The sequence below is a fragment of the Strigops habroptila genome, unplaced genomic scaffold (genome assembly GCF_004027225.2).
Source record: "Strigops habroptila isolate Jane unplaced genomic scaffold, bStrHab1.2.pri NW_022045636.1_ctg1, whole genome shotgun sequence".
Taxonomy (NCBI): Eukaryota; Metazoa; Chordata; class Aves; order Psittaciformes; family Psittacidae; genus Strigops; species Strigops habroptila.
In genome coordinates this window covers 242,474-265,006 of record NW_022651112.1, presented here as the reverse complement: position 1 = coordinate 265,006, position 22,533 = coordinate 242,474, and the positions used below count along the sequence as shown (strand labels likewise).

The window sequence follows — 22,533 nt, the reverse complement described above, 5'->3', positions numbered from 1 at the left end:
CCCGGGTTTTGGCTCATTTTCCAGCTTTTTTCCCCACCTGCTGCAGGAGGACAGGAACAACCTCCCGATTCCCCCTGGTTTTGTCTCCGATGCTCCTCTCCCTGCCTCAGTTTCCCTCATAAACCCACCGGATTTGGTTCCAACAGGAGCAGCGTTGGGAATTCCGATCCAACCCCATCGAGAGCAACGCAGCCGGAATCTCATTTCCCTCTTAATTAAATGATCCTTGAGGATGAAGCTCATTTGGGATGTAAATGAGCGTCAGCTCCAGCATTCCCAGTTGGCCATTTGCGGGGGGGGGGGGAGCTGCGCTGCTCCATAGGGAATCCCCCTCCGGAGCCAACAGGGATTTTTCCACCTTTCTTTCCCCAGGGATCTTCTCTCTATCCAAGCGTTTCATCGCTGCGTCTTCCCGGAGCTGGGAAATGGTGGGATGACAGGGAAAAACCCAGCCGGCTCTTCATGCCGATGAGATGCACAACGCCGTCATTCCATGTTTTGGGAAGGAGAAAGGGGCAGGAAGGAAAAGCGGGGGCCCGGGGTGGGGCGTTGGGCTGCGCCGACGCTCCGGCGCTGGGAGCAGCGGAGCGGAGCGGCCGCGCTCGGCCCCGGCCCCGGCCCCGGCTCCGCAAGAAGCCGCCGGGAGGCTCCGCCGCTGTTTTCCGGTGAGATCCCAAGCACCATTCCCGGTGGAACATGGGGCTGGGGAAGGGGATGGAGGCAGCGGGACATTTGGGAGCTTGGAGGGGGTGGGAGGGGGGGATGTGTTTGGCTTCTTCCCGGCTTCCGAATCCGGGCCCTGCGTCGGGATGCTGAGGATGGAAGCGGGGGGGGGGGCGGTTCTTTTCCATGTTTCGGGATGGTTTTGTGTCCCTGTCGCATCCCGGATCCCTCAGTTCAAGGGGGAGGGGGATGATTCCCTCCTTTTCCCAAGGGAACAGCCCGGATCCCCCCCCTCCCTGCAGCCACCAGCTGCCAGGGCTCCGACTGCTCCCGGATCAGATTAGCTGATGGATCCCCAAAATAGGATCCCCAGAATAGCCGGGGCCGGATCCTGCTCTGGGGGTTTTCCAGGAAGGCTTTTCCCTGGATTCATGGATGACGCTCATTGAAATCCAGCTCTCGCCTTGCTGCTGGGGCAGCCGGAGCCGCCTCCGCCCCTATTCCAGGGAAAGAGAAGCGACCTGTGCCCCGATCCCACCCGAATTCCGGCACCGCCCTCCCTGCCCGGGAATTCCCGGCGCTCCCCGGCAGCGGGTGGGGCTCGGAGCCGCCCCAGGAGCTGCCTTCCCTGGATTTAAGTTGTTTTCCCTGGATTTAAGTTGGTTTTCGTTGTATTTTCCCCCTTTCCCGGCTTCCGTTGGTCACCGCGGGGGGAAACTGAGGCACGGGAAGGGCTCGGCCACGTTTCCCAGCTGTATCCCAGCATTTCCTCATCCCTGGCTTTTCCTTATTGGCAAAGATCCCGGATCTTGGTGTTTTCCTGATCCTGGAGGACCCAATCCCCTCCGTGGAAGTGCCGGCGCTGCCGGGTCCGCACCAGCTCATCCCTCATCCCGATCCGGCACTGGCTGCTCCAGGTAGGACAGGGACAGCACCGGGATCCCACCGGGATTCCTGGGGGTTGAAACTGATTCCAGCTTTTATGTTCCCTGGGATGACGTTGGATCAGTTTGCACCTGCATCTACAAAAGGCTTTTCCCAGTGCTCCAAAATATCCATAATCCACATCCCAACAGGGCCCTTTTCCACAGCCCACCTCGCTGAGCCCATGGGAAAAGGGGTGTGTTTTCACTTCCCATGGGAATATCCCTTTTTCCAGGGGGATACAAAAGCCAAACCTCTTTCCAGGGGCAAATTTTCCTCAAAAAGCCTCAAGAAGGCCCCAAAATGGAAGGAATTGGGTTTGTTTCCCACTTGGTTTTCCCAGAGTGAGGCAGAAGGGGCTGGAATGGAGTGGGAAGGAAGTAAACTTCCATATTCCAGACCTGAAATTACTGGAATTGGGTGAAAAAAGAACCTGGATTTTCCCATAGTGAAGCCCAAATAGCTGGAAATGGGGGGAAAACCTGGAATTTAGTTGGGAAATGGAGTTTAAATGGCCAAAAATTGCTGGAAAAGGACTCAAATGGCACCTGCTGAAGCCAGAAGTGATGGGAATGGGTGGAAAAGGATGGAATTTTACTCCAGAAGGAAGGAAAAAAGGCAAATGGGGGCCGGGGGGTGGATTTCCCATTGGAGCGCTGCAGGATCCGGTGCTTCGAGCCCATTTCTTCCTGTGGAGAAGCCGAACGTGGGGCATGGATGGAGTCCTTGGATCTCCTCCGGAGGTGCTTCCCGCTTCTCATCCCATGAGGAAACGTCATTCCCACCTTTCTCTCTTCACCCATCCCCGTTTCTTGGGATTCAATGAAGCTCCATGACAAGCCATTGGGATTCATCCTGGCACATGGAGGTGGAATGCTGTGGGATAAAGCCTTAAATCCCTGGGGATGCACCCAGCGGGGCGGGAAGCAGCTGGAAACACCCGTCTCTGAGTTCTCCAGGAGTTTCCTGGAGCATTGTTCCTTTTCCATCCCGTTTCCCACCTGTTTGGCTGGGAAGTGGTAACGCTCCCGTCTTCCCAGCGGATCCACTTGGTTGTCAGCACTGGGAAATGCCAGGAAAAGGGATTTTCTGGTCAAAACCTGCCTATTCCCAATGTCTTTGGGACCTGCTGGGCCTTTCCCAGGCTGCACTGGCAGCAAATGGCCTTTTCCAGGGTGTTTTTTGTGGGATGAGGGACACTTCCCACATTCCCAGGCATTCCCAGTGTCCTTCCAGCCTTTGTCCCAGCCGAGTGGGGAGCTGGTTGATCAGCTGGAGCCCAGACTGGGAAAAGGAGGAAGAAACTGGGATGAGAGAGAGCAGTTCCAGGTCAGTGCCAGGGGGAATGTCGTGCCGGTGGTCGCTTCCCAATGCCCATCCCCATCGGCATCATCCCAAATCCTGGAAACATAAACCACTTCCAAGTGACTGAAGGGGCTTTTCCTATAAATCCACTTGGTTTGGGGGGGATTTTGGTGCTTTCCCACAGTTTTCCATGCTTCCTCCCTTGGGCACTTGTGGCCGCGCATCCAGCAGCATTCCCAATCCAGATTCCCAATGTCTCCACCATCAACTTCCCACCCCCCCTCCCACCTCCCGGTGTCTTCCCGGCGCCTGGATTTCACGCCGGCGGCATCACCGCGCCGCCGGCACTAATCCATCCGGGATTAACAGCCCTGGATTCTGCAGCGTCAGCACTTCATTCCCGGCCGGAGCCGCCGGGAGCGGGCTGCCCGGTGCCGCTCTTCCACCCCGGAGCCGCATTCCCGATGCCGGTGCTTCCTTTGGAGCCGATTGAGGGATTTTCCACCTCTCCAGCTCCATTCCCTCAACTCTACTGTCATCCCACCGGGACACCGGGAGCGGCTCCAGCTGTAGCGTAGGTCTCTGCTTGCGATGGGAATGGTTTCCTCAGCACCAAGAGGGAATTGCGGGGGGAAAAGAGGGAATGAAGGGAGCAGCACAGCCAGGATGATCCCGCTTCTGGGTGGTTGAAGGGGAATGTGGGATTTTCCATCCCTTTGGGCCAGTTGGAGGGACAGATTCCAGGGTGGAGGCTCGGGATGACCTGGGAGCTCTTCCGGCAGCATTCCAAACAGCTTCTCCTTTGCTGCTGCTTCCCAAACATTCCATACCTGCTTCCATCCCTTTTCCTGCCCCACTGGCATGGCTTCAAGGGCGGACACAACGTTGTCATCCCCAAAAAATCCCCTTTTTTCTCTCCTTCCTCCCCACAGCTGAAGAATGAGCCTGGAACCGAAGTGGGAATTGTCAAGAGTTGAGGGAATATGACTAAACCAAGGGAAAAATTCCAACTTCCTTCCCCCTCCCACCTCCATCCCGATGGATTTGTGCTGTAGCTCGTTGCTGGGCGGGGTTGGATGCTGTGTGGCCAAGAGGAGAAGGAATCCAAGTGTCCAAACCTCCTTGTTGGAGCTTGGAATACCGCATCCCAGCGCTGTGTTCTCCCAACCTCCACTCCACAGTCCCCCCAATTCCCCTTCAACCCACAAATCCTTTGGGATTTCCAGCTCGGAGTCTTCTCCCACCGGAGGCAATTCCTGGATTCCATTCCCAGGGTGCTTTTCTTATTGATAACCTTGGAGATGGAGACTTGGAGAACATCTGGAATGAGTTTCCCCGGATGATCCCCATCCGATGTGTTGGAATCCGCTTTTCAGCTGGCTTTTCCTTCTCTTTCCCATTGTTTTTTGCAGGGAAGCCACCGGCTCCGGAGCGGACACCGGGAGAGCTTGGGAACCCGCTGAGATGTCCACCAAGGCACCCATCTACCTCAAGAGGGGCAGCAGGAAGGGGAAGAAGGAGAAGCTCCGCGACATCCTGTCCTCGGACATGATCAGCCCCCCGTTGGGTGACTTCCGACACACCATCCACATCGGCAGCGCCGGCCAAGGGGACACCTTTGGGGACATCTCCTTCCTCCAGGGCAAGCTCCACCTCCTGCCCCGGCCCCAGCCCAGCTTCTCCTTCTCCAGGACCTCCACGGTGTCCGGGCACGAGGTGCCGGCGCCGGGGAGCCCGTCCCCGCTGCTGAAGAACGCCATCTCCCTGCCCACCATCGGTGGGCCTCAGGCCATCACGCTCCCATCGGCGCCAGCACCTCCCAAACCACCGCGGCTCCACCTGGAGGACCTCGGGAAGAGGGATGAGGATGAGGAGAGCGGCACCATCCCACCCAATGGCTTCACCCCCGAGGAGGAGCCGGGCAGCGCCGAGCCCTTCCTGTCCCACGCGGGCTCCCTCCTCTCCCTCCACGTGGATTTGGGACCATCCATCCTGGAGGATGTTCTGCAGGTGATGGAGAAGCACCAAGCAGAGGCGGGGGGGGGAGCTCCACCAGCTTCAGGCCTTCAGGAGAGCTTGACGTGAAGGCAACCACAGGGGAAGACGTTGGCCAATGGTTGATTGGGGGGGGTTTGGGGGGTTCTTTGGGGTGAAGTTGGTTCTTCAACCAAGCCCTGTGGATCCTCTACCTCCGGAGCTGTGGTGGGACATGGACACGGCACCGTTGTCACCGCGGTGCCGGGTGGGTGACACTCGCTGGGGGGGTTTTGGGGGGGGTTTGTGCTTGAAGAGGAGCCGTGGTTGGAGCTTGGTCATGGTGAAGTTCAACCAAGCACCCAAGTCGTGGAGGTGATGCCGTGTGTTGGTGGCACTCTTGGAACATCACCCAAATCCCAACGTTTCCACGGCGAATGCGGCTTCACTCTTGTGCCGGGAAGTGAAAATCCCTCTTGGGATGGATTCTGGGAATAAAATCCATGGTTGGAGCTTGGTGGAATTGGAAGATGAAGAGAAAGCCAAGTGAGGAGTGAGCGACCACCCGGCCCCATTCCCGTGCTGGGGGGTGGGATCCATCCTCACCGGCACCGTTCATCCCCACGGGATGGAGGGATGAGAGGTGAACGGCTTCGGAATTCCGAGCCTTGCTGCTTTTATTGGATAACTCGCATGGAACCACTGGAATTCTGGCTATGGAGCAAGCGCGGCCTCAGCTCCTGGACTCCAGCACTAAACTCCCATCATTTTCAACCCTTTCTGGGAATTTCGGCCACTTTTGGATGGCAACATCCCAAAACCTGGAATTCCACCCAAATTCCAACCTTCCATTAAGCCGGGTCCAGCCACTGGGTTGAGCTTCAGCTTCAACTGAAGCTCTTCCAGCTCCATTCTCACCCAGTCCAAGCTCCAATGGGAGATCCAGCACCATTCCCAAATCCCCTCTTTCCTCCCACTTGGTTTATCAACCAATTTGAAGGGAAAAACCCCGGGATTGGATCATTTTGGGTGGTTTTCCAAGTGTTTTGTGGGAGGTTTGGCATTCCCATGTCTTCATGTGGTTGGACACCACCAAATCAGCTTAGAGTGAGCTGGGGATGGGGATGTTCCTGTTTGGCCCAACTTCCTCATGATTCCCAGCAGTAATCCCGAAAGTCGTTGCCTGGATTGGGAATTCTGAGATAATCCCACACAGGTAACAGCCCCAAATCCCCTTGTTTCACCCCAGTTTTGCTCCAAGAAGCCGGATTTGGGGCATGGATTTGGCACCTCCCTGCTCCCCCCCTCGGCCTCTATTTGATATCAGATGGTATCAAATGATCCCAATCCCGGTTTTCCCCCATTTTTTCCAGGTGTAATTCCTCGTTTGAGCTACAAAAAAGAACAACTCCATTTCTTGAATTAATCTTTACTTATTAGCAATAAAATCCCTGTGGATTCTCCTGCCCCCGGCTCCCCCCACCCCCTTTGCTTAATCCTTTAATTCCTGCATTATCCCATCGTGGTTCCAGGAAGTGGGAATGGGACCAGGAATGCCATGGCTCAGGCAATGGGGGACTCATTAACTGGGGGGGGGGGGGAACAGGGACAATGGGAGGGAATGGGAGTACTGGGAGGAGGGGGGGACATGGAGACACTGGGAGCAATGGGAATGCTGGGAGCAATGGGAATGCTGGGGGCAATGGGGACGCTGGGGGCAATGGGAATGCTGGGGGCAATGGGACACTGGGGGCAATGGGAATGCTGGGGGCAATGGGGACGCTGGGGGCAATGGGAATGCTGGGGGCAATGGGGACGCTGGGGGCAATGGGAATGCTGGGGGCAATGGGGACACTGGGAGCAATGGGAATGCTGGGGGCAATGGGACACTGGGAGCAATGGGAATGCTGGGGGCAAGGGGGACACTGGGAGCAATGGGAATGCTGGGGGCAAGGGGGACACTGGGAGCAATGGGAATGCTGGGAGCAATGGGAATGCTGGGGGCAAGGGGGACACTGGGAGCAATGGGAATGCTGGGAGCAATGGGAATGCTGGGGGCAATGGGGACGCTGGGAGCAATGGGAATGCTGGGGGCAAGGGGGACACTGGGAGCAATGGGAATGCTGGGGGCAAGGGGGACACTGGGAGCAATGGGAATGCTGGGGGCAATGGGGACGCTGGGAGCAATGGGAATGCTGGGGGCAATGGGACACTGGGAGCAATGGGAATGCTGGGGGCAATGGGACACTGGGAGCAATGGGAATGCTGGGGGCAAGGGGGACACTGGGGGCAATGGGACACTGGGAGCAATGGGAATGCTGGGGGCAATGGGGACACTGGGAGCAATGGGAATGCTGGGGGCAAGGGGGACACTGGGATCAGTGAGGACACTGGGGGCAATGGGGACGCTGGGAGCAATGGGAATGCTGGGGGCAATGGGAACATTGGGATCAGTGGGGACACTGGGGGCAATGGGAATGCTGGGGGCAATGGGGACACTGGGAGCAATGGGAATGCTGGGGGCAATGGGACACTGGGAGCAATGGGAATGCTGGGGGCAATGGGGACGCTGGGAGCATCCGGATAACCCGGGTGAAATAACCCCTAATTTCCCAGCAAACAGGGAAAAAAGACCTTGGGAAGTGGAAGTGAGCTGGAAAATCCCAGAGGGATCCACCTGGAAGCTGTTCCCGGGCTGCATCCCGTGGGATGAGCTTTGGGATCCCATCTGGTTGGGATGGGAAAGGAAAAGAGCCCCAAAACTTCAGGTTTCCACGTGGATTTCTAGGGATACGGGGGGTTTCCATGGGGAATCTCTACGGGGAGGGGCAGAGATTTGATGTTGAAGACACCCCCCCCAGCCTTCATCCATCCCTCATTCCATCCTCATCCTCTTTCCCTGTAGCCTCTTCCCAGCATCCTTCATCCTCCTCTTCACCTTCATCCTCCTTCACCTTCATCCTCCTTCCTCACCTTCATCCTCCCTCTTCACCTTCATCCTTCTCCTTCACCTTCATCCTCCTCCTTCATCCTCCTTCACCTTCATCCTCCCTCTTTGCCTTCATCCTCCTCCTTCGCCTTCATCTTTCTCCTTCGCCTTCATCCTCCTCCTTCATCTTAATCCTCCTTCACCTTCATCCTCCCTCTTCACCTTCATCCTTCTCCTTCACCTTCATCCTCCTCCTTCGCCTTCATCCTCCCTCTTCGCCTTCATCCTCCTCCTTCGCCTTCATCCTTCTCCTTCGCCTTCATCCTCCTCCTTGGCCTTCATCCTCCTTCACCTTCATCCTCCTCCTTCACCTTCATCCTCATGCCCGCCCCATTCCCTCTGGATTTTCCCCTTTTTTCCCCCGATTTCCCGCTACACACACCCCGCCCCCCTTCATTTCCCGCCACTCCCCCCATTTCCCGCCATCCCCCTCCGCTTTCCCGCCATCCCCCCCGCGCGCACGCGCACCGCGCCACCGGCACCCCCCGCCGCCCTCCCCTCGGGTGCCCGCCGCGCAGGCGCGCTGGGCGGCGCCGGGCCCTGGCGGCGGAGGCAAGATGGCGGCGGTGGTACAGAATGTGGTCAAGCTGTGAGTGCGGCGGGCGCGGGTGTCCCCCCCCCCCCTCACCACCACCCCCCCCGGGGCAGGGAATGGTTCGGTCCAGCGCGGGAAACGGGGCTCCCCCCGCACCCCGCCTGTGCCGCGGGCGGGACCAAGTGCGCGGCGAGGGGGAGGTTGGGGGGGGGGGGGCGGTCATTGTTCGGGGTGAACTTTGCTGAGGTAAAACGGGGGGTTCCGGGAGGGGAGACCTCGAAACGGCGCCGTGAGGAGGGGGGTATGGCCGGGGGGGGTCCTGTGGAGGTAAGGGGGGGAATTATCCCTTTGTATCCCTATGGAAAGGTCCTATAGAGGCCATGGGGGGGAATTATCCCTTTATATCCCCATGGGAAGGTCCTATAGAGGCCATGGGGGGGAATTATCCCTTTATATCCCTATGGAAAGGTCCTATAGAGGCCATGGGGGGGAACTATCCCTTTGTATCCCTATGGAAAGGTCCTATAGAGGCCATGGGGGGGAATTATCCCTTTATATCCCTATGGAAGGGTCCTATAGAGGCCATGGGGGGGAATTATCCCTTTATATCCCTATGGAAGGGTCGTATAGAGGCCATGGGGGGGAATTATCCCTTTATATCCCTATGGAAGGATCCTATAGAGGCCATGGGGGGGAATTATCCCTTTATATCCCTGGGGAAGAGTCCTATAGAGATCAAGGAGGGGGTTATCCCTATATGTTCCAGTTAAAGTCTCCTATAGAGGCCATGGGGGGGAATTATCCCTTTGTATCTCTATGAGAGGGTCCTATACAGGCCAGGGGAGGAGGTTCATCCCCATATATCCCTGTGGGAACATCCTACAGATCCCAGGGGATATAGTTATTCCCATAAGAATGGGAATTTCCCCCTATATGGTCCTGGAGGGGGGGTCCTATAGAGGGGCAGAAGGACTGAGAATGGGGGTCTGCCCCCTATACAGCCCTATAGGGGGGCACATATACCCCTTGGGGGGGGCTCTATAGCCCCCACTACCCGCCTTCCTATAGCAGAGCTCCCCTATACAGCTCTATACAGGAATCCCATCCCGCCTGGGTGGGATCCATGGACTTGGAGGTGTTTGTGGATGTTACTTTGGCGTCTCCATTGGGAAGAGGCATCATCCGGGGGGGGGGTTGGGGCATTCCCAGGTTTTCTTGGCGCTCTTAGCCTGCGGCCCCTGGATCAGGCGGGTTCCTTCAGGAGCTGCCGTTGGCTTTTGGGGTCGGAGTCACCCCTTCGGACCCATTTCATGAAGCCTTTGAGGTCCCAAAGGCAAATCCCAGCACGTTCCTCATCTCCCTTCCCTACTTTGCGGTTGAAACACCCGGAGATGATGGTTCTGGGGGGGCTGGTGGCTTCCTTTTTGCCGCCTCGACTCGGAAATCCAGCCAGTGGGAAAAGATCCAGTTGGAAAACTCAACTCTTGTTGGGTTTGTGCTTCCATCAACCCCCTTTTCCTCCTCCCCTTGGCTGGGCGTCACGTGGAGGAGCTTTAGGGCTCCATGGTGTTGGTTACTGGGGTGCAAAGAGCTTTTGAGGAGCAGCACCGGGATTGAGGAGGAAACGGGAAGCTCCCAGAGGGATTTATGGAGCTTTTATGGGGTTTGGATTCCCTCTGCAGTCAGCCCAGAGGAAACAGGGAAGTTGGGATTTCCCTCGTTGCCGTCGTGCCTGTTGCTCCATCCGAGCTCAGTGAGATCCTCATTGGGAGAGACGTGGATGTGACGATGGAGCACTCAGTGGATGAGGAATTGGCTGATGGTCATTGTCTAAGAGCCGCGGTCGATGGCTCCATGGCCAAGCGGAGCTGGTGGCGGGTGTTCCACAGGGATCCAGCTTTGGGATAACAGCACAAGAGGGACGTGGAGCTGCTGGAGGCCCCGGAGCTGCTGCGAGGGCTGGAGCAGCTCTGCTCCGGAGCCAGGCTGGGAGAGCTGGGCTGGAGAAGAGAAGGCTCCTAAAGGGGAGACCTTAGAGCAGCTCCAGGGCCTAAAGGGGCTCCAGGAGACCTGGAGAGGGGCTTTGGGCAAGGGATGGAGGGATGGGATGAGGAGAAAGAGCTTCCAGCTGGAAGAGTCGGATGGGATCCTGGGAGGAAGATCTTCCCCGGGAGGGTGGTGGGACACGGGAATGGGTTGAAGGGAGAAGCTGCCCCATCCCTGGCAGTGGTCAAGGCCAGGTTGGACACAGGGGCTTGGAGCTGGTGTCCGTGGCAGAAGGTTGGAGCTGGACGAGCTTTAAGATCCCTCCAACCCAACCCAACCCATTCCCATCCACACCTCGCGGAGGAGACACGTTGGGTCGTGCCTCCTCCAGGCCGGCTTTGGGCAGGAGCAGCCACATCCCAGAGCTGGGAATGGGGTCGGGAATGGTCGGGCTGAGCTCGGTTGCTCCGTGCTGCAGGCTGGGCGAGCAGTACTACCGGGATGCCATGGAGCAGTGCCACAACTACAACGCGCGGCTCTGCGCCGAGCGCAGCGTCCGCCTGCCCTTCCTCGACTCCCAGACCGGCGTCGCGCAGAGCAACTGCTACATCTGGATGGAGAAGCGGCACCGCGGGCCCGGTAGGCGGGAGCAGGCCGGGAATGGGGGCGGGAATGGGAATGGCGTGTCCCGGATCGTGGAATAACGAAGGGATGGGCTCGGGGGGATTCCAGGTTTAGCCGCCGGGCAGCTCTACTCCTACCCCGCGCGCCGCTGGAGGAAGAAACGCCGCGCTCACCCGCCCGAGGACCCGCGGCTCTCCTTCCCCTCCATCAAACCAGGTACCTCCTGCTGCGCCGTGGGCCTCGGGTTCCTCGTGTCCCTCACCTCCATGGGCCTCTTGTGGTGGTTCCTCATGTCCCTCACCTCCATGGGCCTCTTGTGGTGGTTCCTCACATTCCTCTTGTGGTGGTTCCTCATGTTCCTCTTGTGGTGGTTCCTCGTGTCCCTCACCTCCATGTTCCTTTGTGGTTCCTTATGTTCCTCTTGTTGTGGTTCCTCACGTTCCTCTTGTGGTGGTTCCTCATGTCCCTCACCTCCACGTTCCCCTTGTGGTGGTTCCTCACCACCACAAGAGATGGTTTTTTGGCAGCCCTCTACCAAATTTGCTGGTAGGTCCCATGAAGGGCTGTTGGGTTTAGGGTTCCTCAAAGAACAAATCCCAAAGTTCTCACCAAGAGCAGCTCAATGATTCCTCGTGGGCTTTGGTGACGAGTTCCACTCCCTTGTCTCATGGGTGATGCCCAGAGAGAGGAATCGAGGTGGGATCAAGCTGAAGGTGATGGACACAGAGGCCAAAGGGTGATGGAGACCCTCCCGTTGGGTTGTGAGGCTCCGGTTGGATCCCATCACTTCCTAAAGTCCCAATGGAGCTGAGGTGGGGCTGGATCCAAGCGTGACCAACGGTTTATGGATGTAATGGAAGCAACCTAAGGAATTGAGAAGTTCTTCTGTTGGGTTGCAAGGTTTGGGTTGGATCCCATCACTTCCTAAAGTCCCAATGGAGCTGAGGTGGGGCGTAACCAACGCCCCAAGCGTAACCAACAGTTTGTGGATATAATGGAAGCAACATAAGGAATTGGGAAGTTCTGTTGGGTTACAAGGTTTGGGTTGGATCCCATCACCTCCTGACCCCCCGATGGAGCTGGGGCTGGGTCTTCTCTTACTCTTACACTTGGTCAATGGTTTCCATCTAAAGGCTCATTTAGGAGCAGGTTTAAGGAATCCTGGAATGGTTTGGCTTGGATGAGACCTTAAAGCTCATCCAGATCCAACCACCCCGGCCCGGGTCTCCTTCCATGGAGCAGCTTGTTCCGAGCCGCATCCACCCCGGCCTCGAAGGCTGCCGGCGCTGGGGCAGGTTGTGTCCGTCCCCCCCCCCCCGGCTCCGTGGTGTTCCCGGCTCATCCCGGCTGTCCCCGCAGACACGGAGCAGAGCCTGAAGAAGGACGGGCTCCTGGCGCAGGACGGCAGCAGCCTGGAGGCGCTGCTCCGCACCGAGCCGCTGGAGAAGCGGAGCCTCCCGGACCCGCGCCTGGACGACGACAGCCTGGGCGAGTTCCCGGTCACCAACAGCCGCGCGCGCAAGGTGCCGCTTCCCGGCGCCGGGAATGGGCCGGGCCGGGGGGGGGGGAAGGGGAGGGGACGTGCGGCGGGAGGGGCGGGGGGGGGGGCACGGGGGAGGGAAGGGGGGTTCTGGGCCCAAAGTCCAGGGAAAGGGGGATTCTGGGCCCAGAATTCAGGGAAAAGGGAGATTGTGGTCCTTAAATTCAGGGAAAGGGAGATTGTGGTTCCAGAATTCAGGGAAAAAGGGATTCTGGTCCTAAAATTCAGGGAAAGGGGGATTCTGGTCCTAAAGTTCAGGAAAAGGATGATTCTGGTCCCAGAATTCAGGGAAAGGGAGATTCTGGTCCCAGAATTCAGGGAAAAAGGGATTCTGGTCCTAAAATTCAGGGAAAAGGGATTCTGGCCCAGAATTCAGGGAAAAGGGGATTCTGGTCCCAAAATTCAGGGAAAAGGGGATTCTGGTCCCAGAATTCAGGGAAAAGGGGGATTCTGGTCCCAAAATTCAGAGAAAAGGGGATTTTGGTCCTAAAATTCAGGGAAAAGGGGGATTCTGGTCCTAAAATTCAGGGAAAGGGGGATTCTGGTCCCAGAATTCAGGGTAAAGGGGATTGGGGTTCCAAAATTCAGGGAAAAGGGGATTCTGGTCCTAGAATTCAGGGAAAGGGGGTTCTGGTCCCAGAATTCAGGAAAAGGGGATTCTGGTCCCAAAATTCAGGAAAAGGAGATTCTGGTCCCAAAATTCAGGAAAAGGGGATTGTGGTCCCAGAATTCAGGGAAAGGGGGATTCTGGGCCCAAAATTCAGGGAAAGGGGGATTCTGGTTCCAGAATTCAGGGAAAGGGAGATTCTGGGCCCAGAATTCAGGGAAAGGGGGATTCTGGTCCCAGAATTCAGGAAAAGGGGATTCTGGTTCCAGAATTCAGGGAAAGGGGGATTCTGGGCCCAAAATTCAGGGAAAGGGGGATTCTGGTTCCAGAATTCAGGGAAAGGGAGATTCTGGGCCCAGAATTCAGGGAAAGGGGGATTCTGGTCCCAGAATTCAGGAAAAGGGGATTCTGGTTCCAGAATTCAGGGAAAGGGGGATTCTGGTCCTAAAATTCAGGGAAAGGGGGATTCTGGTCGTAAAATTCAGGGAAAGGGGGATTCTGGTCCCAGAATTCAGGGAAAGGGGGATTCTGGTCCCAGAATTCAGGGAAAAGGGGATTCTGGTCCCAGAATTCAGGGAAAGGGGGATTTTGGTCCCAAAATTCAGGGAAAAGGGGATTCTGGCATCAGACTTAATGAGAAAGGGAATTTCTGGTCCTGAAATCCATAGGGATGGAGATTCTGCTGATGCTTTGGCCTCTTCCCATTGCAGTTGCCTCCAGGGGGGGTTTAATCCCAGGGGAATGTTATTAATGGATGTTGGGATTCAGAAGTTCCCCTTTTCCCGTTGAGCCACACGTGGGACTTTAATCCCATCACGATCCGTGGGGTGGGAAAGCGGATCCAGCCCGGCCTGGTACGGGCTGGAGCTGGTGCCACCAGATCCCACTTTTCCCATTCCAGTGCTCCCAAGGGATGTTGGTTTTCCCACTGACCACTTCCAGAGGCGTTGGAATGGATTCGGCTGCCACCAAGGAGCTGGGGCCGTGCCGGAGGATCCCAGATCCCAATTTCCCCCTCTTTCCTCTCAATCCCAAGGGGTTATCCGCAATGTCCTCTCCTCTTTCCTAGCGGATCCTGGAGCCGGATGATTTCCTGGATGATTTGGATGATGAAGACTATGAGGAGGATACGCCGAAGCGACGAGGGAAAGGCAAGGCCAAGGTGGGCTTTGGCTGGATCCCGGCCTTTTGGTGGCAATTCCCAATGAATCCAGTGCCAAAACAGCCCCGACACCATCCAATGTGTCCGTGTTTTGAGGGAAAACCTTGGGATGTGCTCAAGCCTGTGGGTAGGATGAGCGGAAAACCCCGTCAGGTTGGGATAACTCATGTCCATCAGCCACTAAGGAATGTTGGACATGGAAAACCCACTTCCAACACGCTGGAATCTGCATGGTGGGAGGGTGTTGGTGCTCCTGCTCCTTCCCAAAGTGGGGAAGAGCCACGAGGATCCCAAGGGATACCTCATCGTTCCGGGCACATCCAGCGGCAATTCCCGGCTGTTCCCACTGCGTGGCAGTGTTGGATCGCGCCGTGTCCGTGTCCCCAATCCAGGAGCTTTTTGGGGCACAAGTTTTCCTCAAATTTGGCTTCTTCCCACTTTTCCCCTCTTCCCCCCCCCCCCAGGGCAAAGGCGTCAGTGGGGCTCGGAAGAAGCTGGATGCAGCAATCTTGGAAGACCGGGATAAACCCTACGCTTGCGACAGTGAGTATGGAAAACCGGGAGTGCTGCTTTGGGGATCCGTTGGGATTTGGGATTGAAACCACCAAAACCCAGGGAATTTTACACATCCTGGGGAGGGTGTTTTTAGACCCCTCGGACTCTCCATCCTCCTCCTCTGCTGGGCGGAGACGGCTGGAGTTTTCCCATCGGGAATGCCGGCATCTTGCCCCCAGTGAGGGGCTGTGCATGGAAAAAGGAGGATAAAGCTCTCCTGGTGTTGCAAACAGCCCTGGAAAGGTGGGAAGCAGCCCCCCGCCGGCTTCCCGCTGGGATCCGTGTCCCTCAGCCCGCTCCGGAGCCGGCTCAGATCCCGTTATCCCACCCTTGGCCTCTCATCCCTCCTTAAAGCCACTTCCTGAGGTTGTAGCTGTGAAACGCACCGATCCTGCTCCGGTTCGAATCCCTCCTCAGCTCCAGGGGCGGGAATTTCACTTCCCAATCCCAGTCCTCGGCGAGCCCGAGCTTCCCAATGCTTCCTCAAGAGGAATTGGGTGGGAAAACTAAGGAATTTGAACAGGGAAAGCAGCAAAGCCAAGGGGCAAGTGAGGCTTTGGAATGCCCTTTCTGTCTTCTTCCTCCTGTCCTGCGCGAGCTGCCGCCTCCTTCTTCCCCCTCCCCAGCCCTGATCCCAAAGAGTTGTGTTTTTCCTGCCTTTTTTTCCCTGTTGGAAGCATGGCCTGGGATGCGTGTGTGTGTGTGGGGTGTTCTCATGACTCTCTTTCTGTGTTTCAGATAGTTACAAACAAAAGCATTCCTTGAAACCTCCCGACCGAGGTAGTCACTCTCTGTCTGCTTTTATACTTCCTGCCTTTCCTTTTCCCAAATATTCCCCCCCCCCCCAAAATCAGGGATTTCTCCCCCTTTAAACCTCACTGGACCCGTGGGGAAAGGGGAGGGAAGGACACAGCAGAAGCCAAAGGCCACCACCAAGCTCGCTGCTCCTCTCCTGACCCTTTTCCAGCAGGGAAGAGCGGTCGTGCGTGCCGGCACGAGAGGGAAAACAAAGATGAATCCCTCTCCTGCTGCGGGGCTGGGAGGGAAAACATGGAGTATCCACAACAGCCTTCCCGGCTCCCGGATCCCGGGATGCGCCGCGGCCTTTGAAGAGCCGCCAACGTCTTTAGTGCTGCTTCTCTTGCCCAAAATAACACGTTTGCCCCCTCCAAAGAAGCTCCCAAGCGGGATATTGGATACTCGGAAAGCCGGGAATGGCCGCTGTAGCGGCGGCTCCTTTTCCTCATGGAGAGGCTGGAAGGATCCCGGTTTGTGTTCGCATTCCTGGCTGGATTTGGGGTTGGAAAAGAGTCACCTTTTAAGCTGCAGGGGGTTGGGAAGGAGCCGCCTCCTGCCAGCTCCGGGTGGCTGCTCCGGGGCCTGACCCAGCCGTGCCCCCGCTCGGCTCCGGAGCCTCGGAATTCCGTGTAATAAGGTTGTAATTGCTGGTTCTGGGCTGCTTTTGGCCTCCTCCGCTGGGCCCGCGGCATTCCAGACCTGCCTATGTGGAGTTTTCCCTGGAGACAGCGAGTATCCAGCAGATCCCTTTGCCCCAAGGGGAATAGCGGGGGATTTGATCCCCAAAATCCAACGCTGCTGCTTCCGTGGGGCTCCAGCCCCATTCCCAGCTGCTTCCCATTAGTTTGGGAGCTGGGAAAGGGGCTTTTCCAGGCTTCAGACAAGCCTGGAAGTGGATCCAGGGAAGTTGGGATGTTGCAGAAAAGCTCCGAGCTCAGGGAATCTCATCCCAAAGTGACCTTTTCCCTGGTTTTCCCGGATGCCATGATGGAAAGATGTGGGGAAATCCATTGCTAAATCTGCCCCTAAATCCTGCTCTGGCTTCTTCCAGAGGGATTTCAACCCAATCCCATCCTCGTGCCGGCTGTGGGAGGCCGGATCCGGCTCCGTGCTTTTCCTGCCTGAGCCTATCCAGGCTGGGAATTGGGCTTTGGGGGGTCCCTGGAGCCTTCCACTTCCCTAAAAACCCCTGGAAAACCAGTGCTGGTAACCCAGGAGCCCATTCCCTGGCCAGGAAGGTGCTTCCCAATCCCTGGATGCTCAGAGCTTTCCCTAAGGAAAGCAAGGAACGGTGCGGAACGTGCTCTATTCCTGGTGTGGTTTCCCCAGGGCAGGTTTGGAGGAGCTGAGTGGATCCAGGAGGGAGCGGAGCCGGGATGTTCCCTTGGATTCCCAAAAAATGGAAGTTTCCCCTTTCTTCACCTTGGAAACAGCCTGGAATTTCACCCAGCTGCTTTAGGAGATGGGGTTTGGGGTGGGAAGTGTGCCCTGGGAGCATCATTCCAACCGGGGTTTTCCCACTTGGATTGATCCTGGTGCGGCTTCGCTCCCGGACACCCACTGAATCCAGTGGGATGCGCAGCGGAGGCTTCTCCAGCCCCAATCCGGAGCTTCCACCCCCAACCCCTTTCCTTAGGGAACTCCGAAGTGGATATTAATACCTTGCAAGTGCTTTGGGGGCTGAGCGGGAGCAGCTCTCGGCGCTCAAAGCCTGGAGACGGGACCGGGGGGTGCCGGATGCTTCGGGATCTGCGGGAATGTCACTCCCTGCCGGGCTCAGCTCTGATTCTTCCCGCTTCTATCCCTTAGTCTGCGGGAAGCGGTACAAGAACCGGCCGGGATTGAGCTACCACTACGCTCATTCCCACCTGGCTGAGGAGGAGGGTGACGACAAGGACGATTCACAGCCCCCGACTCCCGTCTCCCAGCGATCCGAGGAGCAGAAATGTAAGGAAAACACCCTTTTCCCTGCCAAAATCCCAAGGGAAAGCTGCCAGATCCCTTGTGCCAGCTCTGGGAGCGAGCGACATCCCCATCCCAATGCTTTGGCATCACCCCAAGCGCTTGGATGTTGCCGGAAAAGCTGCTCCAAGTGTCGGGATTTGTTGGGGTGGAAGCATTTTCCCATTGTCCCACGTGGAAATCCGGCATTCCCACCTTTTTATCGCAGCTAAAAAAGGTCCGGATGGTCTGGCCCTGCCCAACAACTACTGCGACTTCTGCCTGGGAGATTCCAAGATCAACAAGAAAACGGGACAACCGGAGGAGCTGGTGTCGTGCTCCGACTGCGGGCGCTCAGGTAGGGCGGGAAGCGGCGCGGATCCGGGCGGGAGCCGGGGGAAGGCGGGAATGGGCTGTTCCCGATGGCGAGCCGCATTCCCGCAGGACACCCGTCCTGCCTCCAGTTCACGCCGGTGATGATGGCGGCCGTGAAGACCTATCGCTGGCAGTGCATCGAGTGCAAGTGCTGCAACATCTGCGGCACCTCCGAGAACGACGTGAGAACCGGGAATGCCGACGGGAGAGCGGGAATGACCCCCCCGGGACAGCGGGAATACAGCCTGGGGACAGTGGGGTTGCCCCCTGGGGACAGTGGGAATGACCCCTCTGGGACAGTGGGAGTACAACCCAGGGACAGGGGAGTAACCCCTGGGGAGAGTGGGAATAACCCCCTGGGGATAGTGGGAATGCCACTGGGAGAGTGGGAATACAGCCTGGAGACAGCAGGAATGAACCCCCAGGGACAATGGGAATATCAGTCTGGGACAGTGAGAATGACCTTTGGGGACAGCGGGAATAACCCCATGGGGATAGTGGGAATACTGAGCGGGGACAGTGGGAATGAACCCCAGGACAGCCAGAATAATCCCTGGAGACAACGGGAATACTGACCTGGGACAGCGGGAATAATCCCCAGAGACAGCGGGAATGAACCCCAGGGACAATGGGAATACCAACCTGGGACAGTGGGAATACCCCCCCGAACAGCAGGAATAACCCCTCCAGGGACAGTGGGAATAATCCCAAGGGACAACAGGAATACCCCCCAGAACAATGGGAGTACCCCCTGAAACAAAGGGAATACCCCCAGGGACAATGGGAATAACCCCCTGGAACAGCGGGAGTAACTCCTGGGACAATGGGAGTACCCCAAAATAAAGGGAATACCCCCCAAACCGACGGGAGAGTCTTGCTGGGGGGATCTTTGGGCTTCAGGTCTGGGGTCGCTGCCAATCCCAAGGGATCCTTGTCCCTTCCCTGTTGTCCTCATCCGAAGCTGCATTGAATCATCCCGGTATTCCCGCTTTTCCCCCCGCTTTGGCTCAGGATCAGCTGCTGTTCTGCGACGACTGCGACCGCGGGTACCACATGTACTGCCTGACCCCCCCCATGTCGGAGCCTCCCGAGGGTGAGTGCCGCTTCCCAAGGGAATTCCCATTCTGGACTGGGAAAAGCCCAGGGAGTTCAGCGCAGGTTTCCCAGCTGCTTCTGCTCGTGGCTCTGGGGGACAACCAGGGACCTGTCCCGTGCCGCGGGCTCCAGCATTCCGGCTCTTCCCGATATTCCTCCTCTGCTCTGCTGGAGGAAAGCTTCTCCAGCAGGGAGGGAAGCTTTGGGGTGGGAAGGATGGATTTTGGGATGGGAAAGATAGATTTTGGGATGGGAAGGATGGATCTTGGGCTGGGAGGGATGGATTTTGGGATGGGAACGATGGATTTTGGGGTGGGAGGGATGGATTTTGGGATGGGAGCGTTGGATTTTGGGATGGGAGCGTTGGATTTTGGAATGGGAAGGATGGATTTTGGGATGGGAAGGATGGATCTTGGGCTGGGAGGGATGGATTTTGGGATGGGAAGGATGGATTTTGGGATGGGAAGGATGGATTTTGGGGTGGGAGGGATGGATTTTGGGATGGGAGGGATGGATTTTGGGATGGGAGAGTTGGATTTTGGGCTGGGAGAGTTGGATTTTGAGGTGGGAGGCATGGATTTTGGGATGGGAACGATGGATTTTGGGGTGGGAGGGATGGATTTTGGGATGGGAGCATTGGATTTTGGATGGGAGCGTTGGATTTTGGATGGGAGCATTGGATTTTGGGATGGGAGAGTTGGATTTTGGGATGGGAAGGATGGATTTTGGGATGGGAGGGATGGATTTTGGGATGGGAGCGTTGGATTTTGGGATGGGAAGGATGGATTTTGGGATGGGAAGGATGGATTTTGGGGTGGGAGGGATGGATTTTGGGATGGGAGGGATGGATTTTGGGATGGGAGCGTTGGATTTTGGGATGGGAAGGGTGGATTTTGGGGTGGGAGCGTTGGATTTTGGGATGGGAGAGTTGGATTTTGGAATGGGAGCGTTGGGTTTTGGGATGGGAGAGTTGGATTTTGGGATGAGAAGGATGGATTTTGGGGTGGGAAGGATGGATTTTGGGTGGGAACATCCATCCCTCCCATCCCAAGCTCTCCCTATGGGGGTTGGTAAAGCCAAGTGGGATCATTCCTCCTCCTCTTCCTCCCCCCTCGCCTTGTGCTGACTCACGGCTTCCAAGCAGAAATTCCCTCGCAGTGTTCCCACCGGGAGACCTGATGATCCCTCAGGGATCATTAATCCCCCCGGGATTAATTATCAACCCCTCCCCTGGCCGCCTTCCCGGGAAGGTTAAATGAGGAAGGTTGGAAGGTTCATTCCCAAGGTGTCACCAGCCCGATGGGAATGATCCCGCCTCAGCCTCCCCCGTCTCTCCGCAGGGAGCTGGAGCTGCCACTTGTGTCTGGATCTGCTCAAGGAAAAAGCCTCCATCTACCAGAACCAGAACAATTCCTGATCCCGCTCCGGCGGGATGCGCTTCCCGGTGCCCCCGTTCCACGCGTTTCCCTCTTGGTTTGGGGTCTTTCCTCTTTCATTTCCCATTTTTGGGTTTTTTTTCCCCCCCGTTTTTTAAACCTTCCCCTTGGTTTTTGGTTGATTTGGGTTTATTCCTCTCAATCCCTTGGGAAGGGGCTCGGGATCGATGGGATTTTGCCACACGAGGGTTCATCTCCCCCCTCACAGCCACACGGGGCACGGCCCATGGTGACATCCCAGCATCCCTACGGATCCCCACGGCCCAGGCCTGCCTTTCCCATCGCCATTCCCAGCTTTCCAGCCCTGCCCCCCAGCGTGCCAGGCCCTTCCCGTCCCTTTTCCTTAGGGACACGGGGGGGGGGGGGGCTGTTTGTGCAGTTTGGGGCTTTTTTGTTAATTTGGGGGGCTCTTTTTGTTCAGTTTTGGGGGTTTTTTTGTTACTTTTTGGGCGGTTTTCTGCATTTTTGGGTGGGTTTTTTGTTAGTTTTGGGGGGTTTGATAATTTGGGGTTCTTTTGTTAAATTTTGGGGGTGTTTTGTTAAATTTTTAGGGGGGTTTTGTTAAATTTGGGGGGTTTTTTGTTAAATTTTGAAGGGTTTTCTGTTAATTTTGGGGTGGTTTTGTTGAATTTTTGGGCTTTTTAAGTTTTGAGGTGTTTTGTTCAATTTTGGGCTTCGTTAAATTCGGGGGAATTCTGCTAATTTTGGAGGATTTTGTTAATTTGGGGGAATTTTCATAAATTTGGGGGGGTTTTGTTCGTTTGGGGGGCTTTTAGTTAGAATTCGGGGGTTTTTTGGAGGGGGGTTGTTCACTTTGGGGCTTTTTTGTTCCGTTTTGGGCTTTTGTTGATTTTGGGGGTTTCTTGTTAAGTTTCGGGCTTTTTTGCTCAGTTTTGGGGGGGGTGTTAAATTTGGGGGGGGTATTAGATTTTGTGGGTTTTCTTCAGTTTTGGGTATTTTTTGTTCACTTTTGGGGCTTTTCAGTTTTGGAGTTTTCTTTGTTAAGTTTGGGGATTTTTGTTCAGTTTTGGGGGTTTTTGGTTAAACTTGTGGAGGTTTTGTTAAATCTGAGGCATTTTTTGTTCCGTTTTGAGGCGTTTTGTTCAGTTTTGGGGTTTTTTGTTCAGTTTTGGGGTTTTTTGTTCAGTTTTGAGTACTTTTGGTTCTGTTTTGGGTTTTTTTGTTCAGTTTTGGGGTTTTTTGTTCAGTTTTGGGTATTTTTCAGTTTTGGGGTTTGTTCAGTTTTGGGTATTTTTGGTTCTGTTTTGAGGCTTTTTGTTCAGTTTTGGGGGTTTTTGTTCAGTTTTGGGTGTTTTTTGTTCAGTTTTGGGTATTTTTTGTTCAGTTTTGGGGTTTTTTATTCAGTTTTGGGGTTTTTGTTCAGTTTTGAGGGTTTTTGTTCATTTTGGGGCATTTTGGAGGCCTGAGTGTTTCTTTTCCTGCTTTATTTTCCTCTTTCCCCCTCATTTTTACCATCCCCCCTTGGCCGCCCTCCCCCCCCCTCCCCAGACGAGGCCTTAGACCCCCCGAACCCCCCCCAGGCCGGCCTGAAATGGGGCAGAACCCCTGGACCTGGGGTGTTTGGTGCCCCCCGGCCCCCCCCCGGTCACACAGGGTTTGTTCTGGGGCTTGGGGGGGGTTGAGAAGCCGCTTTCAGCCCCAAACCGCCGCGGGGACACCCCAACCCCCCCCAACCCCCCCCCCCCCCGAAGGGTCCCATTGACTGAATGTGCCTGTTTTTTGTAAGAATCAACTTTAAAACACCTACCTCCGACCCCCCCCACCCCCCGCACCCCCAGTTCCTCCCCCAGAACCCCCCAGCAGAGAGGAGCCAGCCGGGATGGGCGAGAGAATCCCTGGAACCGGCCCCGGGAGCAGGAAAAGGGGCTCAAAGGGATGGAAATAGCCCCAAAAATGAGTGAAATAGCCCCAGAAATGACTGAAATAGCCCAAGAATGAGCAAAATAGCCCCTAAATTGACTGAAATAGCCCTAAAAATGCCTGAAATAGCCCCTAAATTGTCT

At 56.2% G+C, this 22,533-nt stretch overlaps 2 protein-coding genes across 5 annotated transcripts; both read left to right on the top strand.

Moving 5' to 3' along the window:
• The first annotated feature begins 161 nt into the window (after positions 1 to 161).
• CDC42EP2 (CDC42 effector protein 2) lies at positions 162 to 6,333 on the top strand. Of its 3 annotated transcripts, none has more exons than XM_030475423.1 (3): positions 162 to 250; positions 373 to 665; positions 4,305 to 6,333. In XM_030475423.1, exons 1-3 carry the CDS (start codon positions 233 to 235, stop codon positions 4,975 to 4,977), a joined length of 984 nt encoding a protein of 327 aa, XP_030331283.1. In that variant the 5' UTR covers positions 162 to 232; the 3' UTR covers positions 4,978 to 6,333. The 3 variants fall into 3 exon arrangements, with proteins under 3 accessions (XP_030331283.1, XP_030331284.1, XP_030331282.1); XM_030475424.1 differs by lacking the exon at positions 162 to 250 and adding an exon at positions 1,463 to 1,580 and having other exon boundaries at positions 378 to 665; XM_030475422.1 differs by lacking the exons at positions 162 to 250; positions 373 to 665 and adding an exon at positions 869 to 1,580.
• Positions 6,334 to 8,311: 1,978 nt separating this feature from the next.
• DPF2 (double PHD fingers 2) lies at positions 8,312 to 20,631 on the top strand. Of its 2 annotated transcripts, XM_030475416.1 has the most exons (12): positions 8,382 to 8,444; positions 10,855 to 11,015; positions 11,109 to 11,216; positions 12,360 to 12,523; positions 14,217 to 14,309; positions 14,774 to 14,852; positions 15,603 to 15,644; positions 17,472 to 17,609; positions 17,833 to 17,961; positions 18,048 to 18,160; positions 18,990 to 19,071; positions 20,414 to 20,631. In XM_030475416.1, the coding sequence occupies exons 1-12, from the start codon at positions 8,413 to 8,415 to the stop codon at positions 20,488 to 20,490; spliced, it is 1,218 nt and encodes a 405-aa protein (XP_030331276.1). In that variant the 5' UTR covers positions 8,382 to 8,412; the 3' UTR covers positions 20,491 to 20,631. The 2 variants fall into 2 exon arrangements, with proteins under 2 accessions (XP_030331277.1, XP_030331276.1); XM_030475417.1 differs by lacking the exon at positions 15,603 to 15,644 and having other exon boundaries at positions 8,312 to 8,444.
• Positions 20,632 to 22,533: the final 1,902 nt, after the last annotated feature.